The sequence below is a fragment of the Python bivittatus genome, unplaced genomic scaffold (assembly GCF_059951505.1).
Source record: "Python bivittatus isolate LINGU-HERP-01145 unplaced genomic scaffold, Pbiv_v1 ctg000680_np1212, whole genome shotgun sequence".
Lineage (NCBI taxonomy): Eukaryota > Metazoa > Chordata > Lepidosauria > Squamata > Pythonidae > Python > Python bivittatus.
Window position 1 is genome coordinate 1,905,419 of NW_028277095.1, and position 20,892 is coordinate 1,926,310.

Consider the following 20,892-nt stretch of genomic DNA (forward strand, 5'->3'; position numbering starts at 1 on the left):
CAAAGCAGTTGAAAGCATTGATTATCCCACAGTGATGCAATGGAGGTATCCAAGAACGTAACGTAGCTACTGTAGTTAGATTCTGGCTTGCTCGCCAGGGAAATCTAAAGTCACCTTTCCAGTCAGCACAGGATCTGGATGTGGTTCTTAGAACATGAATTTGGAAAACAGAAGATCATTTCTCCCTATTACACCTCACAAAATGAATAGTATTCAATTGCAATTTAAAATTGTGCCCCTTAAATATTGTACCAAATAAGGAAAACCTTACGGATCTGTCAGAAAGATTTACTTTCCTTAAATTCTTAAATTAGTTACAGTTACTTACTTAAATTGGGGGGCGCAACCCACAACGTGCCAATGACATGCAACTCATGGACTCCTGGTGGCAGCCACCAGAACCTTTCCAGAAACAATAAATGGGATGTTGAGCTCCCAATAAGAGGAAAACACTGAAAAATGTGCCACGTCCTCTTTAATTTGCATCATCACAACACACCCACATTCTCTATAGTTCTTAACCACCAAAGCAGTTAAGTGAAGTGTGTGTGACCTCAAAACTGCAAGGAAAAAAAAAAGAAAAGGCCCAGCCTGGTTTAAATGCAAACCGACACCAACCTGCATTTTTTAAACTGATTTTTTTTTAAAGTTTCCATTCCAACCAACATGCATAATCAAGGCTTTCAAGAAAGAAGTTGTTCTCTAAATTGTCAGTTCATATCATAGATTACCCTAATGACAGGGTACTGTCCATGTTGGCTTATAATATTTTTTGGCTATAATGAACAGTGCTGTATTAACAGTTGCATATATCACTAAGTCAACCAACAAGTAGAAATCTTACTAGAGCCTGTAAAGTTTTTGAAACCACTAACAAGCTTGGTTGGAAATTTTCTCTCCAGGTGTGTCGTTCACAGTGTTTTGCAGAATACAATGAATTATAGCACTGGTTAAACTTTTGGCAACAGATGCCCTGAATTCTAGTAAATTTACAGCTATTATATCTGCTGTTGAAATACCCACTTGCACAAATTGCAAATGCAATCACAGAAAAGGCTTTCTACAAGGAGCAGAATGCTAGATTTTGAAATACTGTCATTTGTTGCAAGCCTTCAGCATGAACTGAAACTCAGAGCAATAACTGGTCTGCCTAGCCTATGTAAAGACTCTTCCCAAAGAACAGAAGCTGGATACCAAATGAGATGTAAACTCATCGATGGGGGGATTTCGAAAAGATGGAAAGAATTCTACCTACAAAGGTGGGGTTGTAAACCTTGCATAGGCTTAGTCTCCATTTTGCCCATGAAAATATATATTAAAAAAAAAAATGGGGAGGGGGAGGCTGGGATTTTGACAAAGTCCTATGGGTGTCTTAAACTCTGCAAAGCTTAAGACCTCAGTTTGCCCCTTAAACCTGCCAAGATGGAAGAGAGACTGGAATGTTCAGCTCTGGTGACTCTGGGAGACCATATGTTGGTGGCTGCATGTGATCCATAGGTTGGATGCTGTAAACGTTTAGCATATTAGTCCAATTATCCACAAACTGGTTCTACTTCTAATCCAGGCTTTTGCTGTTTTGGAGTTTGCTCCTGTTAAAAGAACCTGCTGTTAGACTATCATGCTGTTAACAAGGTTTGCACTGTTTAACTCAACCCCGCAGGATAGTTTCATCACACCCTTAATTTATTCTTCATAATCCATTTTGCTTCTACCAATCTTCAAGGCACCTAAAGAGCTACAGAGCATGTTCTCATCCTATGTACTAACCACTGGCATGCCTTCTTGATCCCTTCCTTGCTTCTTTCACCAAACCACGCCCTCATGACCTCAGCAAGCCAGCTTTTTAAATCACAAAGGCCAGAAACACGGTGGTTTGCTTTCTGTCTCTTTTGCTTAATTAATATTGAATCATCGCATGGCTAAGTACTAAGTGGTTTCCAATACTGATTTAAAAGCAGTTATTAGACAGCATGGTCACAAAAATGCAGAATGCGTCACGCCCAGAAATACTCTTTTAAAAATGCTACCACGGCTTAGGAAAAGCTTGAGCGTAAAGAAGTATGTTAGAAGACTGATGGAAGACGAAGCTGCATCAGAAATGCCATAATAAATTTGAAGAGCGAGAGCAAGATTTAATTGAATTAATGTATATACACAAAGGGGAAAAAATCTTTGGGGCTGTTGTACCTTTTTGGATTTATTTCGAAGACTGTATCCTCTGTACCAGTCTGTCAAAGAAGAAGAAGAAAAATAAAACAAACAAAAAGTTGCTTTATAATCAGTAATCATTTTCAGAATTTAATAAAATGATTTTACAAAACATGCATTTTTTACTTGGAACCAACTTCTACAACATTCAGTCAGAATTTCTGGCAGGTGAGATGCTTAAATTACAGTCTAAACTTCAACACGATTTAAGCTGAAATTCCATCCAGGTCTGAATTCAATTACTTAAAAGGTCATATATGGAAGTTTTCTCCTTCTGGGACTGTTTATAAGTTTTGGACTATATCCCTTATCATTCAGATGTTGACTGGGGATTATGGTAGCAGTCATTCAACCTGTCCAGAGGCCACCAGATTGGGGAAGTCTAATAACATGGCTGCAGTCTTAAAGATCCAATTCACTAGCCAGGACGACAAGAATAGCTAAAACTAGAATCCCTTAGTTAGGGGCCTGCTGAAACAGAAAACCTTGCTGATGACTTGTCTCATGGGATTACTGACATTAGAACAAACTGAAAGAGTTTGTGATAAAATAACATATGGCTTGTTTTTAACTACATTTAAACACACACACACACATAATTCTTAAGTGGCTGTGAAAACTTCTTACTATGGAAAAATGTAATTCTGGTAACAATCTATACAAAAAGGAGCATCAGGAGAAGTGGGAAGGGAAGGAAAATTAATATAATAAAGGAGGTTTTGAGATACATAAAGCTATGGTTAGCTAGCCAGAGAGATGTACATGTTCAGGTCTGTTTTGGAGGAAAATGCTGTATACATGTAACTTGAAAACTTAATATAACCTGCTGATGTCTTCAGTGTACTTTTCCCCCCTTTTTTAGAAAAAATCAAATCAGAGTAAGAAATGGTGAGCTGCGAAAACAACCATAAAATGGTCCTGTGCTGGATTGCTGTTTCTGGGGATGGGAGGGAGGGAGGGAGAGATCTTAACAGGGCTCACCCAACTCACCCAACTCCATTCAAACAATCACGCAAAGCTATAAACAAGGCGAGTGGTGTTTCCCAGATGGATGCTGACATTGCTGTGAACAGTCGTCATTGAGAAATAAACAAGCCAGATGCCAGCTCCGGCCCTTTTCAGCCTGGAACAAATTGTACCAGTTTCAGCTCATTTGATAAATACTGCCATGGGCCACAATAGTCATTGTGACATATACACACAGTGGCTCCAAGCATCTCATGGCCAGATATACAGAAGACTCCAAATCAAAAAGCCCAGGAATTCAACCAAACAAGTTAGACATAAAACAGATGTGATGCCAAGAGATGCTATCAGGAGTTATTTAGGTCTCCAGCTGGCCAGATGTGCCTTTTCTCCATGATGCTCCCCTGGTATGATTTTCATTTGCCCCCAGATACTCAGCATTCAATGTTTTGTTTAGCTTTCGTTTGAATGGGAGCAGTTACTCATTCAAAATCTTCCCTCTATGTTTTTCCTTTCCTTTTACTTCTTTTCTGTTTTTCTAAAACCTTCACCAAGTTGTGGATGTTATCATTTTGGCTGCATCAGGATTCGTAGAAAAGGTGTATCCTCCTGCATATACAATTGCTAAGAAAGCAGTTACAGACAGGCAGATGTGATTGATAAGAGCAGAGAAGCCGAGTTTGGGGGCTTCCAAAGTTACATCAGTGATATAAGGATCTCGGAAATTTGGGGATGCTCGAAAATAATAAGTAAATAAATTACCAGCGGAGACCTGTTTTCCTCTATCAATAACACAGAAGTCAGCCATTAACTGGACCTTAGTCTGGACTTCAGATTTTGCACACATCAGCTAAATAAGGAAACTTTTCTCTCTCTCGAATTAGCCTCTGAACTTTGGCCTTATTTATTTGAATGAATGACTCAACCCATACACAAGATTTTAGTTGGATAAAAGTAGATGAAGAAAGGGGAAACTTTGAGGATAACCCCTCAAATTGTCCCAGCATCCCATACATGTTCAATTTAGCACTTAGCCCACCTATATAGATGCACAGATTCTCCACCAGCCGACTGGAAAAGGCTTTAGAGGAAGTTCCTCCAGCTCAGCCTCTCTAAAAGGTCCATCAAAGACAGACTTATATGTGAGCATACTTCTTTACTCAAAAGAACCTGATCCCATATAGTGACAGGAACAGGAGCTTTCATCCTTGATGCTGGTTACAATCTCAGTTCAGTTGTTGGTCTCTCTCTCTTTGCAGGAAAGAAAAACAGAGAGACGTTTTCTGTAACTGCTACTCTATTCGAAGACTGAGTTGAGGGGAATGGATGACCTCCTAGCAGTAGATTCAATATGCCAAAGAATCAGAGGATTAGCTGACCTTGCATATGAGAAAAAGAGACAAAATAAAAAAGTGGTAGTTTGGTTGAAAAAGTGCTTCCCCCCCCCCTTTCCTCAGAAGAACGACTCCCTCCCTTTCTTTCAACAAAACAGAATATTCTCCTTGACTCCCCAGTGCTGCACATCGCCTTGGGAGAAGACCAAACATTTTTCAACAGTACTTTGAAAGAGCATTGCTTATGGGCAGGTTTCCCAAGGCAGGGATTAACATCAGGTTCCCCTGCTTGTGGGCAGAAGACAATATTCTCACTGTTCTTCCTGATAGGAAGTGCTGATTCTGATCTAACCACCTGGTTTAAGTGGTTCCTTGGTGAAGGAGATCAACCATGTTTTGCTTTGTCTCTCTTTCCCACATGCAAGGTTAGCTAATACCCTGATCCTCTGCCATATTAAATCTGCCACCAGGAAGGACTCCCCTCCCCTCCCCTCCCCTCCCCTCCCCTCATCTGCAAATGCAGCATCAGTAACAAACTCTCTTTTGACACATAAGCTCTAACTGGCTCTCTCCAGCGTCAAGGTCAACCCAGAATGAAAATAAACTAAAGGCCTTGACAAGGTGCTAAACCAGCAGCTGGCTTGACTTGCTGGTGACTCCAAAGCGAGCAGTTCCTCATTTAACACTGGCAGGATGGAGGGCACCATAAAAATGGAGACTCAGCATCCCTTTGCAATGCTCATGTGACTCAATTCTCTTTCCAGCCAAGGTGGATTAGCTCAAATTGTATTCTCTGGTCTGCTGGAGCATTACAATGAAATAGCAACTTTCAAGAAGTGTATGAAACACACTGGAAGTTAAGCACGGGATGAATCATGCATGAAGCCACTGATCCATTCTAGCAGAGAGAGTTAGCTGTACAACAAGGCATCCATTACTACCGATCAATCAAAAGCCACAAAATGCCATATAAACTCGGGCAAGTCAGTACAAATTCCATTAAGGGGATCCTCAACCTTCCCTACTGACCCAATGTATCATCTTCCAGACACGCTGGACTACAATCCTATCAGTCAAACAGTCCCAGGCTGAGAAAACGTCAGGTTAAGCTAACTTATCACAATGATTAGAATACCAGAACTGAACTCAGACTCAAGATTACATTTAATTACAAAAGCAAAACAGAGACTCTATGTTCAGATGCAATTACACCTACATCTGTGGCCATCATGACCTGCTTGTGGGCTTCTCAAAGTTACCTTTGAGTATTCCAAGAATTTTGGACTAATTCAGAACTGCTCCTTTTTGCCGTTGTTCTCACATGCATCCATGCTTGTGCCAAAATAATCATGGTGCAATTGTACTGGAGTACCTGTACAATTCTACTTCATAAAACTTCATAGCCCATGGGGTTCTCTGAGCTTGATTGTTTTCTTGCAGATGTTTTGTTACCCCACTAGGTAACATCTTCAGTGCTCTCTGTTTATATACAGTAGCTTGCCCTGTCAATGTTGGTGGGGGTGTTGTTTTTTCTTGGTAGTTCCTAGATTAGGCTGTTGTTTACTGCTTGATTGTCTGGTGCTAATTCTGGTGTTAATCCCTGCTTATCTGGGTGTTGATTGCTGGCAAGGAGATGTTCTGGCCTTTTTGTTTCCTTTTTATTGTCTCTTTTGAATGGTGTGTAAATGTTGTTTATCTCTATGTGCCTGTTGAAGGCTGACCTGTCTGAATAACAGGCTTCCAGGAATTCCCTCGTGTTTTTGGATTTAGCTTGGTCTAAGTTATTGCTAGTTTCCTAGTTGAAACTATGGTTGTGTCTGTCCATGTGTTGTGAGATTAAGGAGTTTTCATTGTGTCTTCTGACTGCCTTTCTGCATAGCAAAAAGGGTATTTTGCATTCACGCGCTGCTTCTGGACTATAGAGCAACTGTCTGGCCACTGTTGGGAAAAACAATGCTGATCTACACAGCTTCTTGTATCTGAAATTCCTGCTTCAGATCTTGGAGTGCTCTCTCTGGAACTGATACAGCAATAATTTTTATAACTGTGGGTTTCATCATCTGGGATTTCACTGGTCTTTCTAGTTTGTTGATCCATCCCTTCAAACATTAAAATTCAGAATCTGCCACTGGACCTAGGAGCCCTTCCCATTCCCTCTTGGCAATCCAGAGCCTGCTTACCTTCATACATCTCCAGTATGTGAACTGTATCTCCAACCTGTAAAGAGAGTTCCACATCCTGGACTGCTTTGTAATTGTAGATGGCTGAAAAACAAAAATAACAGGTGGAGAGGGAGGGACATAAAGTAAAGTGATTAATTGAGATTAAAGCTAATATCTTCAACTACCAATCTTAGGTAACTCCCAGGGCACAGGATCCTTCTGGGAGACTCACCAAAGTCCACCATGAGCAAGGTGGGTAAGATAAACCTTCCCTTCCAGTTCCTAGACATTTAGAAGTCATATTTTGCATTCTCATTGATGGTAAAAGAAGGGTAAGAGAAGTAGAAGTGCTGCTGCTAATGAAATGGATGGGATTTATAGCTGTTCTTACCACCAATCTCATTTTCTTATTGGACTAATGGCTGCCTAGCGGTAGACTAGCCATTAATCTGGGTTGTCACGATACAAAATTATAAATAAATAAGTCAATAATTAAAGGCAGCTCTAGGCAGATCAGGTAAGTCAAGAACAAGTCTTGGTTATATACATGGTGCCCAAAGTGTTCACTTTTCACCACAGTTTAACATAAGGTCTGTGTTGGGACATCTTGCTAGACCTGGTTTAGTGTATTTTGCAAAGCTACGATATCAGTCCTAGGCAGATATAATTTCAAAACCTCAAATACTTACAAGAGCTGCCGCCTCCTATAAAATAAAATAAATCTGTCAGTGGATTTTGCCCTAAGCATTAATTCACGCTAGTGAATTAAATCACACTAAAGCCAGTTATCAATGGATCAAGGTCAATGTGCAGAAGAACCACACAATCATCTCTCAGTGTAGACCCTTTGCAGGTTTGTTAATAAGACAGCCATAAAAAGAGCCTCTGATGGGTATCAGATAACACGTTCAGCTAAATCTGGGAATCAGCTCTCTCTCATAATCTCATTGGGAAGAATGTGAATGAGTAGCGTATGAACTCTTGGAGAAAAGGCAGATGAAAAACTGGCCTGCAACGGACTTCTTGAAAGCAAGGGAGCCTGGAATCCCCTTCCAACTCTGTGTGTGAGGTTGCTCCAGCCCATTTCTCAGGTTCTCAATTCTAAATGGCTAAAGAAGGAATAACGCTAACTGAACTCACACGACGAATACATTCAGAGACGCTCTTGTTAAAAATGATACCTAACAAACCCCGGGAGAGTCATTTAAAATAGCTCATTTGTGCTTTCGATCAAGGGCCAAGGAGTCTGGTGCTCTGCCAATCTTCTGAACTCAGCATGGGCAACAACCGGAAATGATGGGAATGGTCTTCCAAAACCTCAGGTGCGACCCTGGCTATCTTGCTTGAGGACGTTTATGAAAGACCTTTTTTTCGTTGTTTTTGTGAAGACGCAAGCATATAAGAACTTATCCCGGAAACATGCTGAATTCATCCATAATTAGGTATATTACTTCCTGGGCTAATGCCAATATAAACAAAGTGGTAATAGTTTACCGCGCAGGAAACAATAAAGTTACAATGTTCCCTTTCAACTTTAGCGACTATAAATAACACAGCGATAAATGGCAACTTAAAGGTTTACTACAGTGTTTCTCAAGCTTGGCAACTTTAAGATGTGTGGACTTGAACTCCCAGAATTCCCCAGTCAGCATGCTAGCTGGGGAATTCTGGGAGTTGAAGTCCACACATCTTAAAGTTGCCAAGCTTGAGAAACACTGCTTTACTGGATATTTCATGAACAGGCACTGGATGAACAGACATCCATTTTAAAAGTAGTCTTCCTCTACTTTCCCCTCCTGAACCCCCTTTTAACAACGATTTTTTCTAGCCTTGTTCTTATGTCCGGGACTAATATTGTCAGTGTGAAAATAGCATGCAGGTGGCATTTTCCTTTTTCATCATCACCTAAGCAGATGCTTGGGGCAGATTCACATGGGAACACAGAGCAGATCAATAATAACCCAAGGAGGGGGGGGATTTTAAAAAGTCAGCTGTGCAAATAGATAGGGCTCCCCCACACATTTCAAAGAAACTCTTTATCAAGGGAAATGTCTGTTGAAACATTAAACAATTACAGACTGCAAAGAGACACCAAGTTATGTCCCCTAAAACAGCCTCGTAGAAATCACTCCACAAAAGTTTCTAACTTGCAGTTTAATTCTTGTTTTGCTCCCTCTCAGGCTAAACTAGCCAACATCTCTTTCTGAAAGAAAATGCTCATTGGAGCTAGGATTCGTGGTTTGTTTGCTTCCCAGGCAAACTAGAACGGTAAGACAAGAACAAACCTTGGTTTCAGACTAGGGGTTATGAATCACGAAAAATCCCACTCGCTTTACTGTCAGTGTTAGGAGATTGCTACTAAGGTGTTTCTTTTTATGATTTTAAAAAACGTGGAAAGTTTTATCACCATTTACATTCCTAAAGGCTTTCTATGCATCATAAGCTTATTTATATAACTATTAATGAAATGATTTAAGAACCATTTTTTAGAAAAAATGCAAATCAACATGCTTTCATTCTTTGGCTTATACATTTCCCTACTGTATGTTTGAAAAAAGAAATTCCCCTTTTTAAAAAAATGACTGTTTGGTGAAACTTTCAGTACAGTACTTCTTTTTCAGATACTCTCCCCTGTCTCCAGTTTTTAATTTTGGAAAATGAATGCTAGCAGATTTTTGATGCTTGCCTTCACCTCGTTTGGACTCAGATGGAAACAGAATCCCAAATTTGCTTCCAGTGAAACTCTATTATTCTGTCCCGCCTTATATCTCAAATACAACAAATACAACAAATACAGACTTAATAGTTCAAACATAACATTATACTACATTCCTTTTCCTAGTAAATTCCTGCACTGTTTATTTGCACTGGCTGGTAGGAGAAGGCAAGCAGAAGAGTTTGGTCAGCATATAACTGGCATGATGCTGCTCTAATAGTGAGCTAAAATTCTCCGTAATTCTAACTTCATGTACCATTCAATTTTCTTGAAATCTGGTTGTCAGTCTCCAAGAGTATGGCCTGAAGTTCAAAGGATGCAGATATTCACACAAGACAACAATACATTGTTGTCGAACAGCAATACATTCTACCGTATCAGGAGCAATTCTGAATAAAGAACTCTGAATTGATGCTCCAATATCAGTTCAGGAATTGGTATTTCTACCAACTGGATATATGGACAATTGGAATTTCTACCAATTGAACATTCAATTTGTTGTTCAACACAATATGCAAACATGAACATTCTTCCTCCTCGTTAATGAAAGCTGTCAGTTTTTTTCTGAGGGACCACAGCTTTAAAAATGGACCTATTGGCGTACAATAAAGGAATTATGTTTATTTTCTGAGGCATATCCAAGCAGAAAAACCTGCCTGGGAAGACACATAGCTGTAATCAAAGTACTGTTTTGCCAAACTAACAAGGAAAGTCAATCTGAAAGCCAATTGGATTACAAAGAGATTTAACTTATGCAAAGTTAAAGCAAAGCTATCATCCATGAGTCACACTAGATAGCAAAACCAAATTCAACTAGAAGAAGACCAAGTATTTATTCTACTATCTTCATTCAGCTATGATGCTGTTGAATGAACCTCAGATGAATCACGTTTTCTCCACCTACCTGCAGGATTGTTAAGAAGGTAAAAAATGCATTAATTCCATGTACCTCCAGTCTTCTTAGGGAAGCATGAAGATGATATATCATATGTCACATTCTATTTCATTTAACAATCACAGTTACAATCCAGTATCTGGCATCCAGTGCTTTATAACACAAAATTCTTGAGGAACCTTGTGTTTGTTTAAAAGAAACAGAGCAAATCTCTAGTCCTTGGAAAGCAAAAATGAAATAGTTAAGATCTTTCAAAAGATCTATTGATTAGACAGCATCTTAAAGGTGGTCTTGTTAATCAACTTGCTAAATGCCAGGTGCAGCAGTAACTTTTGGCAGATCACCATCCTTTCTCTCTTCCTTCTGCAGAAGAAAAGCCCACCATCTCACAAGTCAGGCTGTTCCACATGTTTTCTTCTTCAGTGTTGACAAGACCTGCTTGCCTGCAGTTTCTGCCCTTGCGTCTAAGTCCTGCCTTCCGTAGCAATAGAGAGCAAGCCTGTTTTGTCTCAGCTATGACGCCCGTTCAGATATTCCAAGACAGCCACTCTCCCTTTATCATTTTCTTCTCCTGCAAATTCAAAAAGCTGGGAAAAAGCAAAAGCAGGAAAGGACTGGAAGTTCAGTTTTTCCTTGGGAGGAAGAGGAACATCATTGCCATTTCCAGCCCTGAGCATCTGCTCAAAGGCACCCGTATCCTTAAGTCTAAGCTGCCTTTTATTTATTAGCCCCTTTTTAAAATGTACTAGCCTTTTTTATTTATTAGCCCTTTGCTAATTTGGAGAAAGGCTATTATAGATAGACATATCAAGCAAAGCAGAACAGTTTCTCTGGCTTGCAAACTTGAACAACGAAAGAGAGAGAGAATTTTCCCTTTTGTATAGAGGAAGATCCTACATTCTCCCAAAGCACAAACTTCGAATGAAACAATTTGATGCAGGACATGAAGTTGCCATTTCTCCTCAAGAACATGGAATCATTACGCATCTTTTAGGCAGCCATTACATAAATACTATGAACATTATTTGGTGGATTTTTTTTCTCCTGTAAGAACTTTGTTGGAAGTTGAATATTTGGCGCAGTTTAATTTGGGGGGGGGGAGTCAATTTCTCACATAATGATGTTCACCAACTTTGTTTTGAGCCTGCAGGTCTCTGAAATCAGCTACTGAAGTACATACAGTATCAAATTTGGACACTGAAGGTCACAGACCTTTTGTTCTTCATTTGTTTAAAACAAATTCAAAACAATGTTTAAAATTAACAAACTCCTCCTATAGAATGCACACAAAATGGTACAATAATAATTTAGTTTGCAAAGACTTAGATCACTGATTTCGTTGCACTATTGGTTAAAATATTGTTTTTCAGAAAGAAAAGATGGCTCCAATTAATTAGAAAGGGTAAGATCATTTAGTTATTGACAAAGGAGAGATGTAAATCAGAAAGTCCCTGATTAAAATTTCAGTACCAGACATGGATTTTGGCAAGCCGTTATGTTTTTACCTCAGCCTTCTCTTGGCACTATGGACCTAATATTGATGAGAAGAATTTGGCTTAGTAATTTAATTTTAAAAAGACAACTTACAAAAAATGTGGCCCCCTTCATAAATAAATAAATAGAACAGAAAGGTGTTGGCAACTTAAATGCAGGAAGAAATTAAACTGTTAGATTCATCATCCAGGGGAAGAGATTTGAATGATATAACATGAGGTTGTCATCACAAGGAATTTATATACCTCCTGAATGTGGCAGATGGATAAGAATTTTCTTTGGTTTGTATCTGAGAACTTTTCCAAATGTAGACAAAGTTCTTCATGAAAGTGAAACTGAAGGGGGTAGGAACTGGCTTAATTCAATGGCCACTGAATGGAGATTTTTGCCAGGAACTTCCTGGTTCATACCTAGGCTTCCATGTCACAGTAGTTCTTTGGTCTTCATCTTCATGACTTGAAAATGTTTTATACTTCTCCTTGGATCACAGCTGGTTTAATATTTAATTTGGGCAGGGCTAGGGAGTCAAAACCTGAATTACACCTTAGATTCTGCAAGCCTGAATTTTATTAATTCGCAAACTTCTGAAATGACATTTAAACATTACACAGGTTCTCTTTGCAACAACAACAGTGACAAAAAGAATGTGGCAATTCTTGAGAGGGCAAGTCAAAGGAAAAAAACTGCAGCGGGCCAGCCATAAAACTTCAGGTTCTGGAGCAACCACTGAAGTGATGTGAGATAAAAACAGTCAAGGTACAAACCTTCAGGGCACAAGCAGATTTCTCACTGAGGCCAAAACAGAGAGCGAGTTCCCTCTAGCTTGGTGCAATTTTTGAACTTGCAGAGAACTATCTAGGACCAAGCTACCCTCAAATCTATACCTTCAATTTTGGAAGTTCTGCCCCTTCATGTCCTTTCAAGAGATCTTTTCATGGAAAAAATTGGAATAAGCAAGTCAAATATTAGTTGGAAAGGGTTTTGTAAAGGAGACTGGTGGGAAATCAGCATCTAATCATCATCTTCATACTGTTACAATGTTTTGGTGTAAAACTGCCCAACTTCTGAGTATCAGAAGCAATTCAAGTTTTGTCTAGAGATCATAAAAGCAAAAGATAGCATTATAAAAGAGCAACCACATAGACCAAGATATATACCAGGCCTGCAACAAGATGAGGTCATTGGAGAAAAGAGCCCTAAGTAGTTTTGGCACTTTAGGGGGGCTTTTAGATTTGGGATTTGAGTAAAATTAAGCATATTGGAGGCACAATTCATCTATTTCATAGCTTATTCTTACAAGTGAATAATGTCTTGCTGTTGAAAACTATCAACCTGCTGCTGAATTTCAGGAGCACAATCGGGTGGGGGAGAGCAACCCCATTCAGCATAGCCTCCCTGGGAGTTGTAATGTACCAATATCTGAAGGGCTACAGATATTTTCCATCTCTGTCAAATATCACAAAGGCAAAATAACGCTTAGGGAAAAGTACAATGCTTCTGTCAACTGTTAGGAAAAATGCCCCCATAAGAAATGCAATTTAACAATAGAAGCAATTAGCCAGATTCCTTCAAGTGGAGTCTAGGCAGGCATCTGTCGAGGATGATTTAAATAAATAAGATATAAAATAAATAAAAAATGATTTAATTTGATTTCCTACACTGATCAAGAGTTGGACTCATATGGCTTGAATGGCCCCTTCTGCGACTGAAGACCTTCAGCCGAATGCCCAATGGAAAATGAAACATGATTACATGTTATTTTATTGACTGGATTCCCCTTTGATTGCCTTTATCTTCTCTTCCTTCCAAACTTTGTTTCCCCCACTATCCACAGCTATTCATTTACAACAGTGTTTCTCAACTCAACACCATTAGGATGTGTGGACTTCAAACTCCCAGAATCCCTCCAGCCAGCATGCTAGCTGGGGGAATTCTGGGAGTTTGAAGTCCACATATCTTAAATCTGCTGAGGTTGAGAAACACTGATTTATAACATTCTTGAGGAAGAGCTTCATAGCCTAGTTTTGTTGTGGGGGTTTTTTGGAGAAAAAAGTCACTTGCACTAATGCCATATCAGTTCTGTTTTGTTGTTTTATATGCCTCTTATTGTTTTTATTCTTTTATTACTGTTGTGAGCTGCCCAGGGTTGTGTTACCTAAGACGGGCGGCTGTTCAAATCTTTTAAATAAGTAAATAAGCAAGTAAGCAACAGTGTGGCCATTTCCACATAACACACAACAGCCTGCAGCAACCGCCTTTCATGACTGTGTCATTGTTTCTCTTTCTAGTACAATGCTAGGCAATCTGTAGCTTGTACCTGCCTCCCGCAAGCACCAATATTACCTAAAGTCCAGGTCACACTCGGTCTGAAATTAGGCACAAGAACCCTAACTTTGATTGTATCTTCAATGGCTCGTGGCAATTCTCTCCCAAAAGACTTCAAGAGCATAGTGCAACTCTGGTGAACAGGATCCTGCCCTTTTCCAACAAAATTCACCACCGTTTTAGGCATGGTTAACTCAAACCCCTCCAGATGTTTTAGACTACGAAGACTATCAGTCCGAGCCAGCAGGGCCAACTGTCAGAGATGATGGGCTTCTCCCACCCTTGCTCCAACTGATCTCGGACCTACAGCAGATAAATGACAGGGATGGGAAGCCCAGTTCCTACCTTGGTCCTGACATTTGGTAGAATAAATCTTCATTCATGGTATAATATTCCCAGTTTTTCCCCTTAAGATAAGGGTCAGAATGGATGCATTAAGTTCTGAACGCAGTATTCTGCCTTTTAAGGTTCCCAAACTTAAAAACAAAAACAAAACTTAAAAACAAAAACATAGAAATCTCATGTTCAGTCCAATGGCACTCTGCTATTGTCTACCTCCCCTGTTGCTCTGGTAGACAAAATAAATACATAAAATGTAAAAGTGCACACAGATACATCCGGGCTGCAAAAAGGTCGCCAGCCTGTTCTGATGGAAAATGACAGATCAGAGACCCAACCTCTGTTTCATATGACATATATATTCTATAGGGAGATTATGCTTGTGTCCGCCCAGAGTCACTTGTGTGAGATGAGCGGCTATATAAATATGATTGATAGATAGATAGATAGATAGATAGATCGAGCTCCTATACAATGATATATAGTGGCATATCAACTACTTGTTTCACACATGTTTCTTCACATTTATCTACATTATTTCCCTAGGCGTGCCCACCAGATTTTTCACTCTCATATGCACGAGATTTTTTTCCCTATCGTGAACAGCCTTTTACATCTTTTAAAACTTTCATTTTAGGTTATTGAGCCAGATGTTTCTTTTCTTTTTCTTTTCTTTTAAATAAGCAGCAAGCAGTGTGGTCAAGTCCAACGGGAAGCAGAGATTTAATGGCACCTTTTCCTAAGGGTTGGCAGAACCCAAAGGCCTTCAGAAACCAGAAACGGCTGCATGTGGGATCTCTTTGACTAAAATAATGAACTTAGACTTGGCTTACAAAGCTCCGCCCGCCCTCCCCTTGCAGTCTTCAAGCAAACTACAAGAAGAGTTCCTTTCTGAGCAAGCCACCCTGCCTCTCTAGTGGCATTTTGGCTCCAGCCAGGAACCTGATAGAAAGCCCTCCATGGCTTTCTGTGTAGAACAAAGAGCTGTATTGATTGCCCTTGCACTAAACAGCTCGAGCCTCATGACATCGTTCAGGCAAAGGAAAAGGGAAAGAAAATTACAAAGCATTGCATGGGATAAGGAGTTGCGCTCTTTCGAGCCATGCATTTAGAAGTGGCATTTGGGCTGCATTTGGGGGGAAGAGCTGCTATGCAGCCTACTGCCAAACTTCAAGCAAAACAACAGGGACGTTATTGAGAAGAAGTGGGAAGAGGAGAGGACCCTTAAGCAACGCCCCAAGAGATGGTCCTTCACTGTTACAAAGACCTTTTGATCTCCAGCGAAGTTTTGGGATGCTATGTCTGGATATTAACAATATCAAAGAGGGCAATATAGAAAAAGGCCAGGCATTTCTGAAGAGTAGTCCCAGCGTACTTGGAGAATCAAACGACAAGTATAGAGGAAGTGTTAACTGTATTTAATAGTTAACTACTGGGTACTGTTTCTGCATTATCTGTTTCACAGGGTAATAAAATCAGAATCAAAGCTCTTATGATATCCTCAATTACTGTGGTTGTGAAAGATTTAGTGCTGGTACTTTGCCTGGAGACTCTGTCACCCTTCCATTCAGTTCAGATTTCATGGCCCTTATTTAAAAGTTCTCATCTCTTTATCTATATATTGATCAATCACTCAGCTGGCCTATACTCGGCATTTATGTGTGAGCCTTTATAAGTCTACAGAACCATTTCAGAAAACCTACAGAATTAACCAAGTTGCACACATGTTTTGGGTACTTTCTTATTTATGGATCCTTTAACAACTTCCAACTGAGAAAAAGACACCCGTGACGTATCTCTAGCAGACAGAAGCTTATGCCATCATAAAACTAAACTTCTAAACTCAAGAAAAGACAGGTTCCTTAAGCCATGCATGAATTTTATGATGACAATGCTAGTAAAACCAGCTGTGGGGATGGCAAAGTATGAAATCTTGTGAAGATGCAAAAGAAAAAGAAGGAAAAGAAAACAGCACATTTTACACAGCACTAAAATTTCCCAGACAAAAAAGCCTCTTATTTGCTACATTCCTCCCTTTGCCTCAAAGTTATGCCAGGCAAAGTGGGGGGGGGGGGGGGGGATCAAGCTGAAAAGGGAATTCATTGTCTAGGGGAAAAAACCAAGCCACAAGGAGAAACAGACAATGAAGATTGTTAACCGGGGGGCAGTGTGATGGATTTGATAAAGTGCTCAACTTGAACCAAGGAAATGAGCTTGTAAGTCCTCAGTTAACTATGAACCCAGAGTGTGGCTTCAGAAAATCACCAGCCTCAATGAAGAGGAAAGCTAATTATATTTGGGGGGGTTACTTTATTATAAATATTTGTATGTCACCGAAAGGTCTTACAACAAATTATGAAGAAACATCAGAAGTGGTGCATGTTAAATATAAATTGAGCATATCTTAAATGTAATTCAGTGTCAGTTAAATTCATGCTCTAATAGATCCAAGTACAAATTTGGGAAGAAAACGTAACTGAAAGGGTGCTAAATTAAGCTTAAACAGTTCACTATTTAAAGGAGAAGATAGCTAGGAGAAACATCTTATACTGAGGGAAGGAGATGAGGTCGTGATCAGAACACAAACCGTTACTTCACAAGCCGACTGGGCCACAGCAAATAACTTGGGTGCCTCTTTAGCATTTTGGGAGGTCCACCAATTTTGGCTAACCTTCTAATCTATGTTCTTGCAAGGAATTTGCAGCATCCAAGAAACATAGTGTGGCTCCTGACTTCTGATCACATCAAAACCTGAACTACAATGACTATCACTCCCAACCAACACAGCCAATTGTCAGACTTCTCTTACTGCTTCTCCAAGTGCCCTGAACAGCTCATTTCCTTGGTTTAGCATATGTACTTCATTTACCTTCTAAATTTCTTTCTGTACGCATGGGTCTGTGTCTAAACTTGCTTACGAGGATTTGTTTCCTGTTTATTTTATTTCAGAGAAAATACCCGTCTCTGCACTTATGTGGTTTTTAAGGTGCCACCCCTCTGCTTTTATGCTGTATCTTTACTGGGTGTTGTGCAGTTGAGGAGCATATCAACTTTATAACGCACATAAACTGGACAAAGGCTGCACAACCAACAAGCTGGCAGAAAAAGCAGACCAGAAACCTCTACAAAGCAAAGCTGCCAGCAGTAGCTTTAGCAACGTATGTTGGTAGAAAAGCCACTCAACCAAGATCTCACAAAGGACTGAGATGCAACGAAAACCCATGTGTAGGATGTAAAAAACAGAAGAAGGTGGACAGGCATTAAAAACACGTTGTTAGACATCACCATGCCTAGAATTGGCAATTTCCAGCTGTACGTGGAGCACATTGGAGATGAGATATTAGAAAAGACAACAGATCCTCTCCCTGATAATAAAGTGTTCTCAAAATCTGGATTGGCATTGCCTATGAAGAGAAAAGACTACACAAGGACTTCATGTCTGGGTCAAAAGGACTTCTTGGCTCAGGTGTGTCAGCCCTCTAACCCTGGTTCCTGATCAGCTGTCAGTTCCCATGTGGGGGCTACAGGTTGTGATTCAGCCTTATATGAAGAAGCAAAATAACATGAAACCAACAGGGATACATGAACAAACCAACCACACATATCCTGTATGAGTAATAACTCAGGAAAAACTGGCGGGATGGTACAGAAACCAATCTATATTTTTCAACCCCAAAGTGCAGACCACGGTGAGAACAGGATCCAAGGGTTGGAATTGGAAGTTCCTACCCAAGAAAGTGCAAAAGTTTGGGAATTTGGAACCTCCTGGTCATTCTGAACCACAGCCTCCAATGTCCTATTCCCTTCTGAGAACCCCAGCAAGCCAGTATTATTCTCCATATGGATATATTTACATGGAGAATAAGATGATCAACCCGTATTTAAGCTGATAGCTGTATCCCTCACTTTCAGGAGCAAAGACTGACTTCTCAGCAGTAGAAGAATTTGGCTGGACTCCTGTCCTACTTGCAGAGAGGTGTTTTATTTTTATTCATTTATTGTTAAATCAATTCCCACCCTTCTGTTATATACAAACATTATATACAAAAATTATTCGTGGTGGAACAGAACTTTTGGATATGATCCAGCGGGACAGTACTTCTGACAAGGCCGAGACAAATATAATCCAATACTAAGAATACCAGGTTCACCAAAAAAAGAATGAGAATGCCACTGATTATATTTTATGTTGGCTTTGATTTTATGGTCTCATGTTCTACTTATCTAAACCACCAGTTTCCAGTGTTTTCTTTTATACAGCCATTGCACTGTAATTAAAGCTTTCTACAGACTCACCTCAGAAATATGCACCAAATTAAAAAGCCCAATCCAGTTTGGGATTCCTACTGCCAAATACACCAAAAAGCCTTTATTCACAACGGATGCCTTGCAAATATGAGCTACATCCAGAGGTGGCTGCTTGTGTAGCACTCCTTAGGATGCATAAAAGTTATGCAGAATTATATGACTATATAATGTTTCCTACAGCACTGTCATGGACCATCACCAGCACATGCAAAAACAGATAAAAATCTATATATCTCCTATCCTAATGCCCCAGTACTGCCTACATGAAGTTCCCCTTAGTGGATTTTTCATACTGAAATGACCATGAAAAAAATGTCTGATTCAGAGCTTGAAGTGTACTTCAAGGACTCGAGAAATATCTTAAGGAAGTTGCTGTTTATTTAAGGAAGGTACGATATCTATGTGAGCAAAGAGATCTGAACTTAACAATGCTCCTTTTTATTCAGACTATTTGTCTGCCATGTTAATAATTCAGAGACTCAGAATTAGGTGTAACAAGGAAACTATAGTCATTTCTCTTGGACAAATGAAACTCACCAGATCCTTCATTTCTCTGAATCTGCCAGGGGAATGCAAACCACCCTTCTTAGCAAGGAAGGGTGGTTACAGGCCTGTGGTAGGAATGTGGAGAAAACAAAATTTGAAAAATTGGTTGTCCCCCAAATAGAACAGAGGCTTTGCTTTGTCAAGGTAGGAAGGGAACAGGCTGCTTGGTCACTGAAACCTCTTTGACTTGGTTGACCAAATCCAGCTGTTCTGGAGTCACCCCTATACATAGCACAGTTTTCCTTAATTGAGTACTCTGTGGATGCACTGGATTTCAACTCCCAGAATTCTAAATCAAAATAATTTTGGAGTCCAACATCTGGATTACAGATTGCTTCCCCCCAGTCTACAATTTCCCCAAAATTTGCTGAGGAAAAAGAGAGAAATCAGAAGGACATCTCTACAAGGGAAAAAAAAAATGACCCTGCGACAAAATGATGTGGGACAAAATAAAATTGTTCAGATTTTCAACAGATGTTCTACTATTTACACATTACTCACATTATAATCAGTCAATATTCTGTGATCAGTGGCAGAGCTTAATCATCATATGACTATTTTAGTTCCCCACTTCAAGAGTTTCTGTTAAAAAAAAAAAAAAAGATAATTCTGCAAACCCCAGAATTCCTTTGTGTGCAGATAGTGTTATACTGCGACATAAGCAACAGGTTTCAATGATTAAGCACTGAAAGCCAAAGAGCCATATGGAGCACATCTGTCACAGCAAGAGCCCTTTGTGACATGGGTTGGTAGAAAAGGATCATCCCAACAGGATTTTCTCCGAGTTGAATCCCTGTTTATTGATCCAGCTGATTGCCCCACCCAGACACTGATTCAGAATCTTATTCCAAAAAAAGATTAGATTTTTTTTTTTAAGTAGTGTTGAATGACATCAGTATGTTAACAATAACAACTCAAATCTCTGGATGGAATCATTCAACAATGCCGATTAGATGTTAAGCAGTTTGGGAGATAACATAACACCCTGTGGAACCACAACATAACTGCTGGGGGCAAAGCACCATCCCCTATGATTAATGTCTTTAAATCAGCATCTAAATAGGATTGAGAGATCCAAGAGAATGAGGCAGAATGAAGAATGAAGCAGAATGAAGAAGAGAATGAAGTTTACTTCTGCAAACCGTCTTTTGGCAAACATCACTTCACATGGCAACCAAAACATTTTCTCTTCTAATGCATCGGGTGAAAGGAACCTAAAAAATGACCATGGTTTGGACTTGAAGTCAATGACCTGTCTGCTTAAAGTCAACTTTGAATTGCTATCGTTTTTTAATAAAGCACAAAATGAGGTAGGGGGAATGAGAGAGGAGAAGCTGCCCCGGATAGAAGACAGAACATTTGGAAGAGAGGAAAAAAGACGTTGGCTGCAGATCATGAGAACAAGATACAGACCAAAGCTATGGTTGAGTCTGTTTCTACAGTTGGAAATTCCCGGATAATTACACCATGCTGCCAGGACTCCAATTTAGTTGTAGCTGTACTCTGCTGTTTGCCATATATAATGGTACCTCCGCTCTGTTTCCACCCATCCTTACCAAGCAAGTACTCACTGATTTAAGATAAGAACACTCCCAAGTT

General features: G+C 39.8%; 1 protein-coding gene across 1 annotated transcript in view; it reads right to left on the minus strand.

Annotated features, from left to right (window-relative positions):
- DOCK5 (dedicator of cytokinesis 5) overlaps window positions 1–20,892 on the minus strand; it is a 113,624-nt gene that overhangs the window by 83,050 nt on the left and 9,682 nt on the right. The window contains exons 2-3 of the mRNA XM_088151871.1: window positions 6,689–6,772; window positions 2,188–2,228 (exon numbers count right to left, since the gene is read on the minus strand). Of these exons, the coding sequence (XP_088007997.1) occupies window positions 2,188–2,228; window positions 6,689–6,772 (125 nt within the window). The remainder of the gene's footprint in view (window positions 1–2,187; window positions 2,229–6,688; window positions 6,773–20,892) is intronic.